At 54.8% G+C, this 18,112-nt stretch overlaps 2 protein-coding genes across 2 annotated transcripts; both read left to right on the top strand.

The window, feature by feature from the left end:
• The first annotated feature begins 790 nt into the window (after nucleotides 1-790).
• Nucleotides 791-2,810, top strand: LOC123348228 (chelonianin). The gene is made up of 4 exons (XM_044985709.1): nucleotides 791-904; nucleotides 1,222-1,392; nucleotides 2,260-2,397; nucleotides 2,605-2,810. Exons 1-4 carry the CDS (start codon nucleotides 820-822, stop codon nucleotides 2,613-2,615), a joined length of 405 nt encoding a protein of 134 aa, XP_044841644.1. The 5' UTR covers nucleotides 791-819; the 3' UTR covers nucleotides 2,616-2,810.
• Nucleotides 2,811-4,323: 1,513 nt separating this feature from the next.
• Nucleotides 4,324-5,466, top strand: LOC123348229 (kunitz-type serine protease inhibitor bitisilin-2-like). The gene is made up of 3 exons (XM_044985711.1): nucleotides 4,324-4,439; nucleotides 4,572-4,739; nucleotides 5,341-5,466. The coding sequence occupies exons 1-3, from the start codon at nucleotides 4,367-4,369 to the stop codon at nucleotides 5,349-5,351; spliced, it is 252 nt and encodes an 83-aa protein (XP_044841646.1). The 5' UTR covers nucleotides 4,324-4,366; the 3' UTR covers nucleotides 5,352-5,466.
• The last annotated feature ends 12,646 nt before the right edge of the window (nucleotides 5,467-18,112 follow it).

Genomic DNA, 18,112 nt, shown 5'->3' with positions numbered 1-18,112 from the left:
ATTCCCAGCAGTGCCCATGTGACCCCTGGCTACTGCTTCAGCCTGACAGATCCTCATCTAGGCCATCACCTCTCCCTAGCTGCTGGTCCCCACACTGCCCAGGGTTCAGATCTCTAGCTGAGACCCTCAGCAGCTGCTTTTCTCTGCACCTTCTCCAGAATTTGCGCTTCCCTAGGGAGCTGACAAGCCTGGAGCTGCATGCAGGCATCCAGGAGGAGCCTGTCCCTGGCCTTGGGCAGGGTTTCAGTACCATGCCTGGTGTGATGTACAACATGCCAGGTGTGGAGGATGTTTGCATTGGCACAGGCTGTGGCAGTGCACTGAGGAGACTCCAGCATGGCTGAGCAGCGCAGGGCATGTGACGCCCTGGTACCAGCAGGGCAGACAGCCTGTTCCATGTCACCACACCTTCGTTACACCCTGTCGCCTGCTACCCAGAATCCTCTTGGCCTTCTCAGCCCCACTGCACAACGTGCCCCGTCTCCATGCCCTGTTCACATGAACGCTGGGCTCCCCAGCTCACCTCCCCATCAGCCTCACTTTGCACCAGGCTGTCTCCCCACAGGGCGCTCTGGATCTCCCTGTTTCTCCAGGTTCCTTCGAGGGGGTTTCCCAAACCCCGGGATCCGGGTTGTTTCCTCGTTCCATCCGGGGGGACTGATTTATTGTCAGACAGCTCATGCTGGGAGCTGGAGCGTGGCAGGAGCCGATAGGTCACTGCGGCCTCCTCCCACTCTTCTGACCCAGCCCCATCGGATTTAAATCCCAGCCTGGCTCAGGGATAGGAGCTGGGCACTGGACCCGGCTCCCATCAGAACCATGGAGTCTGGCAGCATCTTCCTGCTCCTGGGGCTCCTCAGCGTCTGGGCCGAGCTGCAGGCTGTAGCTGGCCAGGGAGATAAACGTGAGTAAGGGAAGTTGCCCATAGCTCAGATGAGGGTCACAGGAGCCCTCTCTTTTGTAAAGGAAACCACAACTTGCAGTGCAAGAATTTCCCTTAACTGAGCTTTCCCTGGGGCCATGGCTCCCAGGCCCTAGGGCTCGGAGTCTTTGTTGGAGGTAGAAGTGGATGTTTCTCTCCTGTGGCAGCCACTTTCCTCAGCTCAGGAGTGAACGGCCACACTGTGCAGCCCATCGCCTCGTCCCAGAGAGCACAGGCATGTGTTCAGGGCCATCCAGTGCAGATCTCTGCTCTCATCACAACCCATCCCCTCTCCCCAGGTGACGTTTGCCGACTCCCGCCTGAGACGGGCCCTTGCAAGCAATACATCCCTCGCTTCTTCTACAACCCGGCCTCCAGGACGTGCAAAAGCTTCATCTACGGGGGCTGCAAGGGCAACGGGAACAACTTTAAGACGACGGCAGAGTGTGTGCGTGCCTGCAGGCCTCCTGGTGCGTGGGACGGACCCCGGCCTCTCCCTCGGCGGGGGGACAGGGGGTGCTGCCCAGCTCCAGACCATAAATTGGGGCGGGGGGATTACACTGGGGCTGGTCTCCAGCATTCAAGGAGCCCTGGTATCTCTCCTGGTGCGAGGTCTGGTCGGATAAAAGGACCCCTGAGTTCCAGCCCTGCTGTGGCTTGGGAGGGACCTGGAGGTTCCAAATCACAGGGCTCTGAGCCATGGCATGTTAGCCAGGAAGTCCTGAGTTCCAGTCCCAGTTCCAGTTCTGGCCCTGGGCAGTCACTGCCACCCTGTATCGTGGCTTTGCCTGGCTCCCAAAGGAGCTAGTGCACACATGCGGCAGCCAGGGACCCAGTTCCCCAGCCATGAGCCTGACTCCAGATCTGGCCCAAGCAGATTGTTCTACTGGGTTTGTGCTGGAGGCTTCACTTCCACCCGGAAATGCTGACAGCAGAGACTAAACACCCAGCCCCTCGGACCCAGCCTCCCACTCTGTCCGTTGTGCAGGGTGGTCTGGCTGAGCTCTGAGCGAGAGCTGGCTGTGCCGTGCCATGGGCTGAGGCTGTCCTCACACACCTGCATGCAGCGCTAGCACTGGGGAACAGGCCAAAGCAGCTCTGCGGGGGCACGGGAACAAAGCCCAGGGCAATGAAGGGCCAGGACCCAGCCCATGAGCCTGCCATACCTGATCCCGACTCCCAGGCCCCAGAGCTGTCTCGGGAAGCTGGAAGTGTCTGGTGTCCTGGACCTCTGCCCAAGGAGCTGCCAGTTCAAGGTCCTATGGCTGGGATTCCCTTTGGCTGGTGCAGCTAAGTTACAAGGTTGGTGTCTCCCCACTGCCCATTCTGCATTGCAGAGAGACCCGGGGTTTGCCCCAAGACCACAGGCCCTGGCATTTGCCTGCATGGCTGCAACAGCGACTCTAACTGTAAAGAAGGACAGAAGTGCTGCTTTAATGGCTGTGGCTACATCTGCATGACGGTGGCTCCATCAGGTGAGTCCCCTCTTCCAGCCACAGTGACACCCTGAGGCTCAGCAGCTGCCATGAGATGTTCTGCTGCCCTGTCCCTCCTGGCACGTGCACCTGTCTGCCTGTGACAGGGTCATTCTCACAAGCTGCCCTGCTGTCACACCGAGCACAGGATGTTCGGGGAGCAGTGATACGGAACCAGGGCTCTGACGGCTTCGTCCTATTTCCCAGGGTCTCCCTAACTCCCATCTGCCAGGACCCTGGACTCCAGAGGGAACGAGCTGCCTCAGCTGCACTGACCAATTGCCAAGATCGGATCAGCCAGAAGACAAAGTCCCGACCCCCAGGGACTCTCCCCATCCCCAGTGCTTTTGCCAGGGGAACTGGTCGTGGTTTCCTGGGATTCCTTCTCTTCCTCAATAAACATTTCCTGACATCCCTGCACCTCGGCATCTGCTTCATCATTCTCCAGGTCAGGCCTCTCCCAGCCTGTGCAGCCCCCGCCTCTCCCCTCCCCTCCAGGACCCAGCAGGCCTGAGCCAAGCCAGAGGCTTCATTTCAGGGCTGCAATCCAGAGACAGAGATGCTGACTGCCTATGGGGTGCTCCCGGGGGGTGTTGTGTTTAAGCCCCCAGAGGCTGGGCTCGCCCTCTGTCCTGGAGGGAGAGGGTGTTAAGCACCACCAGCCTGGAGGGCGGGGGGGACAGGGCCTAGAGGGGAGGGCACCTCACACATCCAGACACATTACTGGGGTGGGGACGCACAGCCCCTCAGCACCTCGGGGGCAGCAGGGCCCCCAGACAGCATCTCTGGGAGGGGTTCAGGGGACACCATCCAGAGTGACTGGGGAACAGGCATTTGGGGTGAAAGGGTCGGGGGAGGATTTCCCCAGTAGCTCTGGGGGGAGTGGCTTGGGGGAGGCAGACCCAGTTCAGAGCCTGTCAGCCCACTCTCCCCAACGGGATCGGTCCCCCTCCCCAGCAAGACCCAGTCCTGGGGATCCAGCCCTATCAGATGAGGGGCCAGCTGGGCTCCTCCCTGCGCTCTGCATCGCCATGGCCGGGGTGGGCAGGTTGGGCCGCTCCCCACAGGTGACCAGGCCTCCGGCCCTGCAGGGCTGCTCTGGACCCGCCTGGCTGGTTTCTCGGGAAGGACGGCTCTGGGGGCTCTGGGCCCATGTCAGGCTCTGGCAGTTCACAAGGGCAGCAACACAAGCCCAGTGTGTCCATAGCTGATTCCCCCCTTGCTCTGGGCCACGGCCATTTCCTCGTTCCCCTGGGCAGGTCCCCTGCGTTGGGAAATGGAGGGGCTGGGGGCTGGGCCATGGCCCCACGGTCCCTCTGGCCGGACAGATGCAGCCAGGCTGCAGGGCAGGGGCAGCTGAGCAGTAGCCAGGGTCCAATGGGCACTGCTGGGAATCGAATCCCCCACGGGGACTTTTTCCAGGGCCGGTCCCGTCTCCTGGGCCCCACCGGGGCTGGCGGAACCAGCTACTGGGGACACAGCGGGGAACGGGCCACGACCTGGCTCCCAGCCCATGACCGGGTTAAAGGGTGACACGCACGCCCCCGCGGGCCAAGCTGTCTGGACTCCTGGGGCCAGGAAGGAATTACACATGCGCACCCGCAGAGCCACTGGCAGGGGCCAGGGATTTCCCTTCCCTTGGGGCACTGAGCAGGGTCTGTCCCCTAGGACGGGGTGGGCATGTGGCCTCATCAGTCGCTGAGACTGCAGCCAACGGGACTTTTGGGCCTGGACCTCCCTGTTTCTCCAGGTTCCTTCGAGGGGGTTTCCCAGACCCCGGGATCCGGGTTGTTTCCTCGTTCCATCCGGGGGAACTGATTTATTGTCAGACAGTGCGTGCTGGGAGCTGGAGCGTGGCAGGAGCCGATAGGTCACTGTGGCCTCCTCCCACCCTTCCGACCCGGCCCCACCGGGTTTAAATCCCAGCCCGGCTCAGCGCTGGGCACTGAACCCAGCTCCCGGCAGCACCATGAAGTCAGGGGCCACCTTCCTCCTCCTGGGGCTCCTGGCCCTCTGGGCCCAGCTGCCGCCTGCGGCTGGGGGTAAGTGCGGGCAGCAAGCAGTGGAGGGGGAAGGGACCGGGGGACGGAGGAGAAACCCTCGTTTTCTGCTTCCCGGCTCCGAGTGGCTTTGCTCTGCCTTTCAGACTCTTCTCTCTCTGCTCTGTCCCTCAGACCTTTGTAGACTCCCTGCTGACCCCGGGTCCTGTTATGCCATGATCCCTCGCTGGTTCCACGACTGGCAGGCCAAGAAGTGTGAGAAATTCACCTATGGAGGTTGTGATGGGAACAAGAACAACTTTGAGACTCAAACAGAATGTCTCAGGAAGTGCGGCGGGCACGGTGAGGCTCAGGACTGGGTCCTGCGCGACAGTTTGGGAAGATGTCAGGGCAGGTGTCTCTCAGCCCCTTGGCCCTGGGCTCTTTGAGGAATTGTGCAGTGGTGACAATTCTTGTGGTGAAGGAGAAAAGTTCTGCGGTAACAAGTCCAGCCAGACCAGCACACAAAAATCCCTTGTAGTGCCCCACGCCGCAGTGGGACCTTCGCCCCCACAGCCTGAGAGGAGAGAAACTGGGGGAGGGGCAGTATGTGCCGATAGCTGAGCAGCAGAAGAAACTGGGGTCACAGCAAAGAGCCCGGACCCAGGCCCATAAATCCAACCTGGATGATTCGACTCCCCCAGGGGCTGAGGGTCCTGGCTGTAGCAGAGAGAGGACAATGCTCTCCTGGCTGGGATCCCTTCCCTGGGGCAGAGAAGGGGGCTCCATAGCTGAGGGTCTGTGGGGCTGAACCAGATGTTTCCCAGGTTTCGCACTCATGTGACTCCAGTGGCGGTTTCCACCAGACCCTGCAGTCACAGTGCTGCTGAGCACAGGGAGCCCCGGGGGTTCGTGGAGTAACAATACGGGACCAGGGCTCTGACGGCTTCGTCCTATTTCCCAGGGTCTCCCTAACTCCCGTCTGCCAGGACCTGGACTCCTCAGGGGACGAGCTGCCTCAGCCCCACAGACCCACACAGCATAATTGCCAAGATCGGATCAGCCTGAAAACAAAGCCTCGACCCCCAGGGACGCTCTCTCATCCCCGCTGGTGTTGCCAGGAGAAGAGGTCGTGGTTTCCTGGGATTCCTTCTTTTCCTCAAACGTTTCCTGACATCCCTGCACTTCGGCGTCTGCTTCCATTCTCCAGGTCAGGCCTCTCCCAGCCTGTGCTGAACCCACCCCACCCCTCCTGGGCCTGTCAGGCCGGATCCGAGGCAGATGCTTCAGTTCAGGGCTGCAATCCAGAGACTGAGAGACGCTGAGTTGCCTGGTGGGAAACTTTCCCAGTAATCACAGACAAGCTCTGGGATGTGCATGGGGAGTTCTGGGAGCAGCGACATGGAGCAAACCAATCTTTACACTAGTGCCCATGTTTTCACAATTACACAGGTTTTGTGCCTAATTTGGCCTGTGCAGCTACACACCTGGCTGTCTAGTGCAAGTCACACATTTGCACATACAGTCACGTGAACTGGGCTCCCACGTGCACTTCCATATTTGTGTACAAGCAGCTTTGGGAATGTGTCCCACTGCCTGGTCTGTCTGAGGCTCTTTGTGAAGCGGCTGCTTCTGGGGGAGATCTGGATCTCCCAACATTCCCGTCTTTATTTTGGCCCGTTACTAGTCTCATTGATGTTAAGCAGCTGAGCGTGTGCAGAATCGGCACCCTCTGTGTTCCTGGCCACTAACTGAGGGACTAGCGGAAAGGGCATCTCATGGTACCCTGAAATTAGGCCCAACAGAGAAGAGACGCTCCTGTCCTGTTTGGCAGGGGAAGGGGAGAGCACAGGCCAGGGGCACAGAGACTTATGAAACCACAGACAGAAGTTCACAGCAATATTCCGGCAGGGGTTATTTTTAATATCCACATTTATTGAAGAGAGGCTTTCATTTCTAAAAGAACGAGACCAAGCCAACGCCCAGTGCACGTCACGTGGCAGGGAACAAGCTGTGTCAACCAGACAGGAGGGTGGCTCGGGCACCAGCTACACGCAGAATGGTGGGCAAAGCAGCAGAGAGAAACACACAGCTCCGTTAACAACAGTGTTATGGGGAGGGGACTTTTTACTCCAAGGAAGAGAACAGTGAAAACAAGAAGGGTTTTTACAAAGCATAATTGTGTCTCTAATCTGCAGGCACCATTACGATGCTTGTCCATGCAACATGCAGATCAGCCTGCGTGAGTGGCCGTTTGAACACCCAGTAGGCCAAATACACAGCTTGAAGGTGTGTCCTCAACACTTGTTCATGGAAATCAGGCAGCCTAGGACTGCGCCCAGCACTGGGCTGGTGACATGGAGAATCAGCCCCTACACACAATTTCTTCCTCTACATTCTAATAGTTACAGTTACACATTTACTAAGTGCTGTACCGGCCTGACCTGGTGAGTCCTCACAGTCCCCATGAGGTAGGTCCCCCCATTCCATTCCACACCTGGGGAAAGCTACACACAGATATACAATGTCTTCCCCAAGCCAAACAGTTACACATGGCAGAGCTGAGGTTCCAAACATGGCAGAGCAAAGAGGGAATAGACCCAGACCCAATCCTGGGTTTCATCCACAAGGCCATCCTGGCTCTCTTTCTGCATGTTTAGTAAAGACATGACTTATTCACACACTGTTAACCCTGGATTCAGGTGCCAGGTGTGAACTGCCTGTTTGCTCACTCCACAATCCTTTCTCAGGAGCCTTCCAGGAATGAGGAGCTCAGTTTTGATGTGCACAGCTGGGTAACAGAGTCATACATATGGTTTCCACCACGTTACCTCAAGTCTACACTGTCCCCAGGAGAACGGAGCGACAGAGGCCTGTCCAAGCTGCCCAAATGGATTTAAAACCCAACTTCCAAAGCTCATAAGCTCCAGAGCAACACCTGCTCCCACGCTGAGGGGCAGCACAGGAGGGAACTTCCCAGAAACCTCCGGCAGTTACATACTCAGAGCTGTGCAGGGGTGAGAGAAGATGCTTTATGGCAACAGACCATCTCCTGGGCCTACATCCTGGAGAGCAGCTTAGAACGGAAATGAGTGTTCAGAGCTAGTGGAGTGAGCTGGCAGCAGCAGGCCAATGCTCAGTGGAATTCCCTAGATCTTCCAGACTTATCAAGGCATTTCAGGGGGACTCTGTGGCACCTGGTGCTGGTTCCAACCTCTGCAGATGGTGCTGAGGCTTGTTAGTATAGATTAGACTAGCAGAATTTGTCCAATGCAGAACCCAGCAATTTGTCCAGAAAATCTTCTGACTGCTGCTGCTCCATAAATTCTGACTTGTTCAGGCTGCATTGGTTATAAACCAGTTCACTAGACAATGTGAGAAACCATGTTAAAACATAGCTCTACACATCTGGGCTTCTACGTGATAGCTTCCATTGACGAGGATACTGCAGCATTAGAGTGGCCTGCTACACTGCTATCTAATGGTGATGTACGACATAGCCAGTGTCGGGTGACTATTGAAGATCCTTTGGCATGAGTGCTAATAAAGTGATACCTTTACTGAGAACATAGAGAGTCACAGCAGTTAGAGATGGAAAACACCCGTTAGTTCATTCAGCCCATTCACTCCATGGGGCACCAGCCCAGCAGAGGATGTATCAGATTTTAAAATGTTTATTAACGCTAATGTTAAAATTCTCTAATACACAGGTTAAGGAAAGAGTGTCTGTACATCTGGGTATAAGGCTTAAATTATGCAAAAGTATGAAGTTTGGTTTAAAAGCCATAAAATACATATAGAACATAATCTGCAATATCCCAAATTAGGGTTAATAAATTTAACAGTACAGTTTAGATATTAGCAGCCAAATATTCAGGTACATCCCTCATAAAAGGTTATACTAAAAGTAGTCTGTGGAAAGCAAATATAGAGTGTGTACGGTCCCTCGGTAACTGAGACTGTAGGATATGTTGTCCCTCAGTAACTACACTCCATTAGATAAGAGAGTCACAGCAGTTCGAGATGGAAAACACCCGTTAGTTCATTCAGCCCATTCACTCCATGGGGGCCCAGCAGAGGATGTATAAGATACCAAACCACGGCTATGATTACTTTTAGCCAGAAGGTCTGGCTGACCTCGGGGCAGGGGGAGCCACATCAGAAGGAGAATTTGTGAGTAAATGAGTTTTCCTTCAGCTCCGAATTCCAGCTCCCAGATGAAGATACTGGCCCCAGGCCCAGCCTGAAGGTGTCCAGAGGGAATGGCTCTGGGTGCACCATGCGATGGGACAGATACCCGAGAAGAACTGGCCTGAACCTGGACACGGCTAGGAGTGGAGAACATCAATGCCAGGGGCTGTCTAACCCATCAGGAAAGATTTAATAAGAAAATATATCTCAAGAAAAAATGACCTGAAAGCTGAATCAAAGTGCTCAGACACTAGGGTAATGAGCTTAGAGTAAGAGCTAGAGAGAGAACCCCAACATCCCCTTGCACCATACTCAGGCCAGGCAGCAAAGATCCCTGAATGCTGATTTCCTTCACCCAGCGAGAGTGATCCCTTAGCAGTAACCTTGTCATTCAATGAGGCAGCATGTTCCCAGGCAATCACTAGTAAAAGAGAAGGGAGAGCTGGAAAAAGTCAGACAGAAAAGAGAGGCTCTGGTTGCCAGGAATGTATTTGCCGGCTGATCTGATATCAGAAGGTTTCCATGTCCAGGTCAATAAAGTCTGAGGAAACTCCCCTCAATACTCTGCACCCTCAGACCCATCATCAGCTTCACCAAAGTCATCAGCCCCATCAGCGCCACCATCCTGCAGGTAAGAATCAACATCTCCCTCGTCAAAGTCACCAGCCCCATCAGATCCACCATCCCGCAGGTAAGAATCGACATCTCCCTCGTCAAAGTCACCAGCCCCATCAGCGCCACCATCCTGCAGGTAAGAATCGACATCTCCCTCGTCAAAGTCACCAGCCCCATCAGATCCACCATCCCGCAGGTAAGAATCGACATCTCCCTCGTCAAAGTCACCAGCCCCATCAGCGCCACCATCCTGCAGGTAAGAATCAACATCTCCCTCGTCAAAGCCACCAGCCCCATCAGATCCACCATCCCGCAGGTAAGAATCTACATCTCCCTCGTCAAAGTCATCAGCCCCATCAGATCCACCATCCTGCAGGTAAGAATCAACATCTCCCTCGTCAAAGTCACCAGCCCCATCAGATCCACCATCCCGCAGGTAAGAATCTACATCTCCCTCGTCAAAGTCACCAGCCCCATCAGCACCACCATCCTGCAGGTAAGAATCGACATCTCCCCCGTCAAAGTCATCATCCACATAAGAGCGAGTATCCCTCACATTAGAATCATCATCTCCCCCATCAAAGTCATCAGCCCCAGCAAAGTCACCATCCTGCAGGTCAGAATCATCATCATCTCTCCCACCATACACAGGTCTTTCATCAGATTCAAGTTCTTCACTGGATCTAGGTTTTACAACAGACACGGGGTTTTCACTGGATACAGGTTCTGCACCAGACACAGGTTTTCCATTAGACTCAGGTTCTGCTCCAGACACCGGTTTTGTTACCCCCAACACAAGTTTTTCCTTCAGCTCATCTTCCTCTGATATGTGTTTCTCTGGGTCATCACCAGGGAGAGGAGAAGCTGTGCCAGGGATCCCTGAAAATCAGAGAGAAAACAGGAGAGTCAGAGACCCAAATATGCTTCAGTCACATATGGCTGCTCCCAATCTGCCCTTTGCACTTTCTTCACACTGCAGCAACCTGTCTATAGGTTATGGGCAGTGCAGTGCCCCTTACCTTGGATAGTCTGTTGGTATCTGTACATATGGTATCTCATTCTATTCTGTTCCACTCTATTTCGGTTCTTATACTGCACCCATTCCTGTGGTATCTGAGCACCTTCCAGAGGTGCAGTAAGTAACACGACTAGTGTCTCACAGTATGGTCCTTGCTCTGTTTCACCTTTCCTCTCCCACGAGGACATTGTGTATGGGGGAGGGTTATTTTAATTTTTTGTTATTATCTATTTTCTATCTGCTGTGCTCTGTTTTTATTACTGAAGGCAGATCAAATAGGCAAGCTTTGTAGTTGAAATAGAAAATGGTGAGCTTCAAGGCGGTTCTTAAATCCTGCAGGTGTTCATTCCAGTCATGGACTGGCCCCTGAGAAAAGCTCTGTCTCCTGTACACATCAGCTTTACCCTTGTAGTGGACAGCTCCATTGTACCTGAGGAGCAGAGGTGTCAACCCCAGGCCTCATCCCAGCGCTTTTGGCATTTGTTTAGGTGTCTTAGGCTCACACTATTTTGTACCGTAAAAACCCAAGACCTTGGATTTCACTTGGTAGCCTATGGAAAGCTGGTGTAATGAGTAGAGAACGTTTGACGTGCTTGGGAAACCCTGTGATGCTAAGCACACTGTGACTCAAGAACCTCTCAATTGCAAGTGGCTAAAGGATGTGGGGAGGGAAGGGTGGCAGAAATCTTCTGATTCTGGTAGGTACATTTTGTTTTCACCACAGAATGCCATGTGAGGTCTCAAATGAAAGCCAATGTCATGTTAGTCATCAATATCATTGTGAAATGTATGTACAGATACGAGGGAGTTACGAATCTACAGTACACCGAAGCCTGTGTATGATGGTTGCCCACCAGCAGAGGTGAAAAACAGGTTTTCTGTCAGACAAGGGATGTTTATTCATCTCTCTGTTCACATTAAGGAGTACTATCTCATTCACAATGAACCTCCCATCACCAGTCTGTACTGAATGTAAATGAAGGGATTGTAAGCTAGAACTATTAGGAAGAGAAACACAATGGGCAAGAGACCTTTATCTTGGGGTGCACTTTGAAGGTTTGCTCAACTTTTAGGGGGCAGAGAAAATACCCAGGCACACTTCCCTGAGGAAGAAAAGGATAGCACTTTTGCTTCATGAAAAAGGGCTCTCAGCCAGGCTTGGCTGAAAATGCTGAAGAGAACTTTGGGTGTGATAAACTCCTTGAGATGGGTCCTGAGTTGACTCATAGACTCAGACTCAGACTTTAAGGTCAGAAGGGACCATTATGATTATCTAGTCTGACCTCCTGCACAACGCAGGCCACAGAATCTCACCCATCCACTTCTACAACAAACCCCTAGCCTATGTCTGAGTTATTGAAGTCTTCAAATTGTGGTTTGAAGACCTCAAGCTGCAGAGAATCCTCCAGCAAGTGACCCGTGCCCCATGCTACAGAGGAAGGCAAAAAACCTCCAGGGCCTCTGCCAATCTGCCCCAGAGGAAAATTCCTTCCCAACCCCAAATATGGCGATCAGCTAAACCCTGAGCATGTGGGCAAGACTCACCAGCCAGCACCCAGGAAAGAATTCTCTGTAGTAACTCAGATCATACGGAAGCTGTTCCATACTGAATCTAACCATAGACTCTTACAAGCTGGGCTGGGCTGGTCCTCTGGAAATAGCAGACCTGGTAATTGTGTGACTGTCCAGTGGAACCGTCCATGAACTCAGGGGTGGTTGTGTGCCTATCGCTGCCTGTGCAGAGAGAGCGAGACCTGTTGGGTCCTGGAAGGCAGGACTTGTGCTGCCGGAGGCTGGGAGACTCAGGGAGCTGATCCACAGCAGGCAGAGACAAGACTGTTTCTCACTCAGGGCAGGGAATGGTGAGGTGTCTCCCAATCCTGGGGACCCCTGGGGAGCAGCACAAAGATCCTCTCATACTATGCATACAAAACGGGGGGGTCTGAATTAGCTGTTACTTCTCAAGAAAGAGATTGTGGCATCATCGTGGCTAGTTCTCAGAAAACATCTGCTCCGCGTGAAGCAGCAGTCAAAAAAGTGAACAGAATCCTAGAACCATGAGGAAAGGGACAGATAATGTGACAGATCCAGACCAGTGGGGTGCAGGAGTCTGGTCGAAGGCAAATACACTGGCCACTGGATGAACCATTTTCTGTTCCCTGAGTGACCAGAGCAGGGGCTGCCCTAGCGCAATCAGGAACCTGCTAGAACCGGTTAAGACAGGCAAGCTAATCGAGACACCTGGAGCCAATTAAGAACTTTCTAGAATCAATTATGGCAGGCAGGCTAATCGGGACACCTGGTTTAAAAAGGACCTCCCAGCAGTGAGTAGGGGGGTGTGCAAGGAGCAGGGAGTGAGGAGGTGCTGCTGGAGGAGTGGAGAGGTCAAGCGTGATCAGGCTTCAGGAGGAAGGTCCTGCACTGAGGATAAAGAAGGTGCTGGGGGGAGGCCGTGGGGAAGTAGCCCAGGAAGCTGTAGCTGTCACGCAGCTGATACAGGGAACATTGTAGACAGCTGCTATCCACAGGGCCCTGGGCTGGAACCTGGTGTAGAGGGTGGGCCCGGGTTCCCCCCATCCCCCCAACTCCTGATTGGACACAGGAGGAGTTGACCTGGTCTGTGAGAAACATCAGAAGGGAAGGTCTAAATTGGAAAGGGATCTGGCCTGTTCCCGACCCACTAGGTGGGACACAGAGACTGCGGGGATTGTACTCAGTTTCCCCCAGGCTGGCCAGGGATGAGGTTAGCTGAGTGGATGGCAGGTTTGAGCCACTAGCAAAAGTGGCCAAACTGAGGGCTGACATGAATCTCTGAGGCAAGCAAATCCGCCAATAAGCGCAGGACCCACCAAGGCAAAGGAGGAACTTTGTCACAATAATAAGACAGAAAATATCATATTGCCTCTATATAAAGTCATGGTCGGCCAACACCTAAAATGCTGCGTGCAGCTCTGGTTGCCCCATCTCCCGAAAGATATATGAGCATTTGGAAAAGTCCAGAGAAACTACAAAAATGGTTAGATTCAGTATGGAACATCTTCCGTATGAGGACACAGTAAAAAGACTAGGTCTGTTCAGCTTGGAGAAGAGACGACTCAGGGGGGCTGTGATAGAGATCTATAAAATCATGACTGAGGTGGAGAAAGTGGAGTGTTCTTTACTCTTTTACAGAACATACAAACCAGGGGTCACCCCGGGAGGTGGATTTCTTCATTGTTGGCTGGACTCTTGGGAGTTTGAAGGAGGGAGGGAAGATTTCTTCAGTAAAGCTGTTTCAGTCAGGAGAGGCACCAGTTACTTGTGGCCCTTTTTTATTAGCCAGGAAGAACAAGCATCAAACTCCCAGGTCTTTGCTTGAGTCTCCTTCAGGATGTCCAGTGCTCGTGGCATCAATGAGCTGAGCTCATGGAGGCAGGTTGTTTCTTGGCTGGCACAAGGGGATCAGATCCTTGCAGCCCAACAAGACTTCCTGGATGTCGGGGATCTTTTCTCCTCCTGCCTTCTGTGCGAGGTAGGAAGACCTTTCCTAGCAGGTGGCTGAACTGCTTCAGAGGAAACTAAAAGAGGCCCAAGCATCTGACCCGTTTGTAGTTCACCTACCCCCATTCCCAACTGGCACCAAAGCCTGTTCCACTACCACCATCCCACTCCTCCTATAGGCACAGAGAAAAATGTCAAAAGCTTCAGTCTCACTGGAACTCAGGATCCCTTGGTCTGTCTCTAGACCTATATCCTGCCTCCATCAGTGGCCAATATCTGACGCATCTGAGAAAGGGAGAACCCCTCCTGCATAGTTCTCCTGACGAATTGCGCATTGTTGTTTCTTGGAGTAAAATCCCCTCCTGACAGCACAGTGACGAGCTCCTATCTTCAAGCATGAGATTTGATTTCCTGATCTCAGCAGGTATAACTACAAATGCTGTAACAGTTAGAAAACTCTCCAAACTCTCCAGGAATAAGAAGCAAAAGGCTCATTCTTTAAAATGTCCACTGGCCCGGGGTGGCGAGTTAAACGGGGCCTGTGGTGCCCATGCTCCAGGAATATTCAAGGCCCAGGCAGGGCCAATGAGAGGGGGGGGAAGCCGGTACAAATTACCGGGGCCCGGCAGTCCGGAAGGCCCGGCTTCCCCGGCTTTGTCAGCCCGGTCCGCCCTTGCTGGGGGGCCTGAAAAACCTTTTTCACCAGGGCCCAAACCCACTCTCAGCGGCCCTGGGCCCGAGGGCCTGGCTCCTGCAATGTTCAGGGCCAGGTCTCTCCCCCAGCCCCGCCTGCTGCTCCCACACACCTCCTGGCCCCACCTGCCACCCCCAGGTGATTTAAAAGGGTCCAGGGGGCCCCGACTACCACCGCCACCACTGGCAGGGCAGAGGGGCTAAGGCGGCTTCCTGCCCGCCCTCACTCCGCCCCACTCCCAGAAGCAGCCCACACATCCCTGTGGCGGCGGGGGGTCTCCGTGTGCTGCCCTCGCCCCCAGCACCAATTCCACAGCTTCCATTGGCCAGGAACTGTGGCCAATGAAAGCTGTAGGGGCAGTGCCTGTGGGTAGGGGTCCCCCCGCCTAGGAGCCGCTGCCAGAGGGGTGTGCGTGTCGCTTTTGGGAGCCACCCAATGTAAGCGCCGTACCCCTCACCTTCTCCTGCATCTCTGCCCCAGCCCAGAGCCCTCATCCAAGCTCCCTCTCAGAGCCCACACCCCTCCCGCACCCAAATTCCCTCCCAAACCCCTCCAGCACCCAAACTCCCTCCCAGAGCCTTAAGCAGGTGTGGGGGGGATGGGACCGGGACCATTCTGGGCACCACCAAAACTTATACAAACCTGCTGCCCCTGCTCTGGCCTGTAGTGACCCTTATAGAGAAGCTTTGAATTCAGCCCTGAGTCCTCTTTTCGCACCTACCCCTCCTCTCACTTCTCATTCTCTGCTCCAAGTCCCCCCACTGCTCAGAAAGGGGCCCACGCAGGGCATCATGAAATCCCAGCATTCCTGGCCTCCGAAGGTAGGGTAGGGCAGACTAGAGATTCTGACACAGAACGTAGTGTCTCCCCTTCTGCAAGATTCAAATATGCCTGACCAAGATCTGCTGTGCTGCTGGCAAGGGGAGATGCATGCTGCAGCTGGGAGAGTGGGTTGAGACTCATCTGGAAGACAGTGACAATCAGTGGCGATGGGATTCTATATCTGACCATGCATAGTACTCATATCATCCTGCACGCCACTAAGAAGTCTCAAAGGTGGTGGCTCTCGTAGATCCAGCCAGTCTCCCATGTTCAGTGTCTGCATGAGGTTTCTTGTCCAGATCATTTCTCAACACACAGTAGATTCTCATGAAGGCACAGACGCTAGGCAGCTATGTAACAGGTACTTCTTGTCCCCTGAACACTGCCTAGGCGTAACTGCCATGTATTCATGACCACACCCTGTTACTGCTGCGCTGGCATCCTGTGGGACATTCCTGTCGCTGATTCATCCCCACGAAGGAGCCGTGCAATCGTGAGTCTCACAGGTGTCACATGGCAGCCAAATAACTCCATGTGGAATGAGAGAGGATCCTGAAGAAATGGGCCAAAGGATCACTGATGATAGACCTCTGCCTCCCTATTCTCAGCCCCGAGGCCCTGCTCCAGGCCAGGACGTTTCCTTCACTAGTCAGCTCTGCTCCAAGCCGGCCATTGCCCCACACAGGCCAACTGGGGTATCGTGTACTCAGCCCATAGGAAACCTCATGTTCCCAGACCTGAGACACAAAGCAGGATAATGCTGGGTCAGGGGCTGCTGGCCCCTCCCTGACACTAGGGGGGGTTGTTCAGTGGCCCTCTGCCAGGGCCAAAGGAAAGGGGATGGGCCAATGAGACATCAGGACCCTGAGACTGACAGTCCCCAGGGCCAATGGGAAGAGACCAACGCTCCAGGTCAGGCTGATTGACAGGGCAGGCAGGCCAATGAGGGAGTCAGGAGGCCAGAGTCCCGTGTGAGGTGGAGCTGCCGGGCCGGAGGGGCAGAGCTAAGGGGAAAGCAGGAGCCTGGCTGGGCTGGGAGCGGGGCCAGAGGAGCAGCCCCGGGAGCTGAGATGGAGGCAGGGTGTGAGTGGGGCTGAGGCTTTGCGGAGCCGGGCGCGTGAGCGGCTGGGGAGTCCAGGGGCCCCAGGCCCAGCGCAGGGAGGCCCCAGGCACGAGGCCTTGCAGGCCGGGCTGGGAGGGGCTGATGACCCCGATGGGAGCGACGCTGGGGGGATGGGCCCTGCCCCCTAGCGCCTGCAGGTGTGTGGGCACCGCCAGAGCAGGGTGCGAGCCCCGGTGTCATGGCAGCGCAGCCAGGGCCTGGGCAGGGGCGTGGGCCCTGCGAGGAGCAGGCTGGGAAGGTCCCTGCGCCCCCGAGACGGCCGGGTGTGGTGCCCCAGGCCCACGGACTGGGGTGACATGTTTCCCTCTCACCTTCCCCTTTCCCGTAGTCTCATTAGTTGCAGGTTAACAAATTGTATTTGCTCTGAACTCTGCGGTGAGCAGTGGGGCAGGGAAGTGTCTGGTGCAGAGACAGCTCCCCGGAGTGGGGACATCCTAACCCATGTCCTATGTGACCACGACAAGGTTGGGGGTCGAGCCCCCCAGGAATCCTGGGCCCAGCCGTGTCAGGGTTACAAGGAGGAAGGAAGGGGAGTCCTCGAGGGCAGGCCGGCCTGCAGGCAAAGGGAGTGGGTGCGAGGACTCAGATCCATTCGCTAGCCCGTTTCACCGGGGTCGTGCATATGCCAGGAAAGTTCCCCACAATAGCGGGACCATTCCCCTGCTTACACCTCGCTCTCCAGTGAGAATCCATTGCCATAGCGGGACGTGGACAGAAGTCTCAGTGGTCAGTGGGCCATGGAGTTTATTTGCTCTTGTCCTGAAGGGACTTTAAAAGCTAGAATTCAGTGAGTCAGGAACCATGGACAGCCCAGATGAAGGTGCTCAGGGAAGGGGCTGTGGGGAAGGCGGGTTATGGGCTTTTGGAAGGGATGGATTCCAAAGGGCGCTGCCACCAGAGCGTCTCTCTCGGATGGGAATTTCTACATCCCTTCATGTCGGGGGCTCCAGCTGGCCCGCTGCCCATACAGCCCCAGCTGCACTGCTATGTCCAGCACCCGAGCTCAGTCAGAGCTAGCGCGGGTACATCCACCCGAGATGGAAATTACCCAGCTCCACTGACCAGCCTACAAACACAACAACCCCCACTCAATAACCCGAGGCAGGTCAGCCTTCCTGAAAAACCAGCTCGTCCCTCAGGCAGCCAGTATATCAGCCTGGCAGCCGGCCTCAGTGACTCCTCTGAGTTCTGAGCAGCCTGGGAAGACATTGTTGGGAAAGGTTATTCAGAGAAGCAGAGGGTGGCACTATGGATCCATCATTACAAGGCAACATATTAAGGGTCAGCAAAACCTGGTGGGGTGGAGAGATTACGTGATGGACTTCCACCTGGCCTAACAAACAAAATGGGCTTGGAGCCATCCTCTGTGTTAACAAACCTGCCAAGAAGAGAGCACGTTGAAAGCAGGTCTGTGTGTCCTGAGCAACCAGGAGCACCCAGCAGCCCATAAAAGGCTGTTCCTGATGGGCTTCCCTGCCGAGTTTCACGTTTGAGATGAGAAACAGAGTTCAGAGCAGAAACAGCCTTGGGGACCCACGGGAAGTACCAGGGGTAGAGCCTCCCCTCTTCTCTCCCCATCTGTACCTGGGTTCCTCAACCTCAGACAACCCTGTTCCCCCTCGCTGATGCTGTAGTGCAGAGTTTGGGCGCCTGCATATTCTTATATTGATAATAAAAGCCTCCAGCTCAAACAGTCCAGAGCCTGCCAGCCTGAGCCCTCGGATGCCTGGCCCTCAGTGCCTGTCACTCAGCATCTCGGGAACTCGCAGTGTGCGGCCAGTCCAGCTGGTCTG

Source organism: Mauremys mutica, chromosome 13 (genome assembly GCF_020497125.1).
Source record: "Mauremys mutica isolate MM-2020 ecotype Southern chromosome 13, ASM2049712v1, whole genome shotgun sequence".
Lineage (NCBI taxonomy): Eukaryota > Metazoa > Chordata > Testudines > Geoemydidae > Mauremys > Mauremys mutica.
Note: the sequence above shows the minus strand (reverse complement) of the source record. Positions and strands in the feature narration are given on the sequence as shown.

What these genes read in the sequence shown, in the direction of transcription:
- LOC123348228 (XM_044985709.1), top strand. Translation starts at nt 820, where the DNA reads ATGGAGTCTGGCAGCATCTTCCTGCTCCTGGGGCTCCTCAGCGTCTGG. An exon ending in AGCTGGCCAGGGAGATAAAC is followed by an intron (nt 905 to 1,221) that starts GTGAGTAAGGGA and finishes CCCTCTCCCCAG; the next exon opens with GTGACGTTTGCCGACTCCCG. An exon ending in GCGTGCCTGCAGGCCTCCTG is followed by an intron (nt 1,393 to 2,259) that starts GTGCGTGGGACG and finishes TCTGCATTGCAG; the next exon opens with AGAGACCCGGGGTTTGCCCC.
- LOC123348229 (XM_044985711.1), top strand. Translation starts at nt 4,367, where the DNA reads ATGAAGTCAGGGGCCACCTTCCTCCTCCTGGGGCTCCTGGCCCTCTGG. An exon ending in GCTGCCGCCTGCGGCTGGGG is followed by an intron (nt 4,440 to 4,571) that starts GTAAGTGCGGGC and finishes TCTGTCCCTCAG; the next exon opens with ACCTTTGTAGACTCCCTGCT.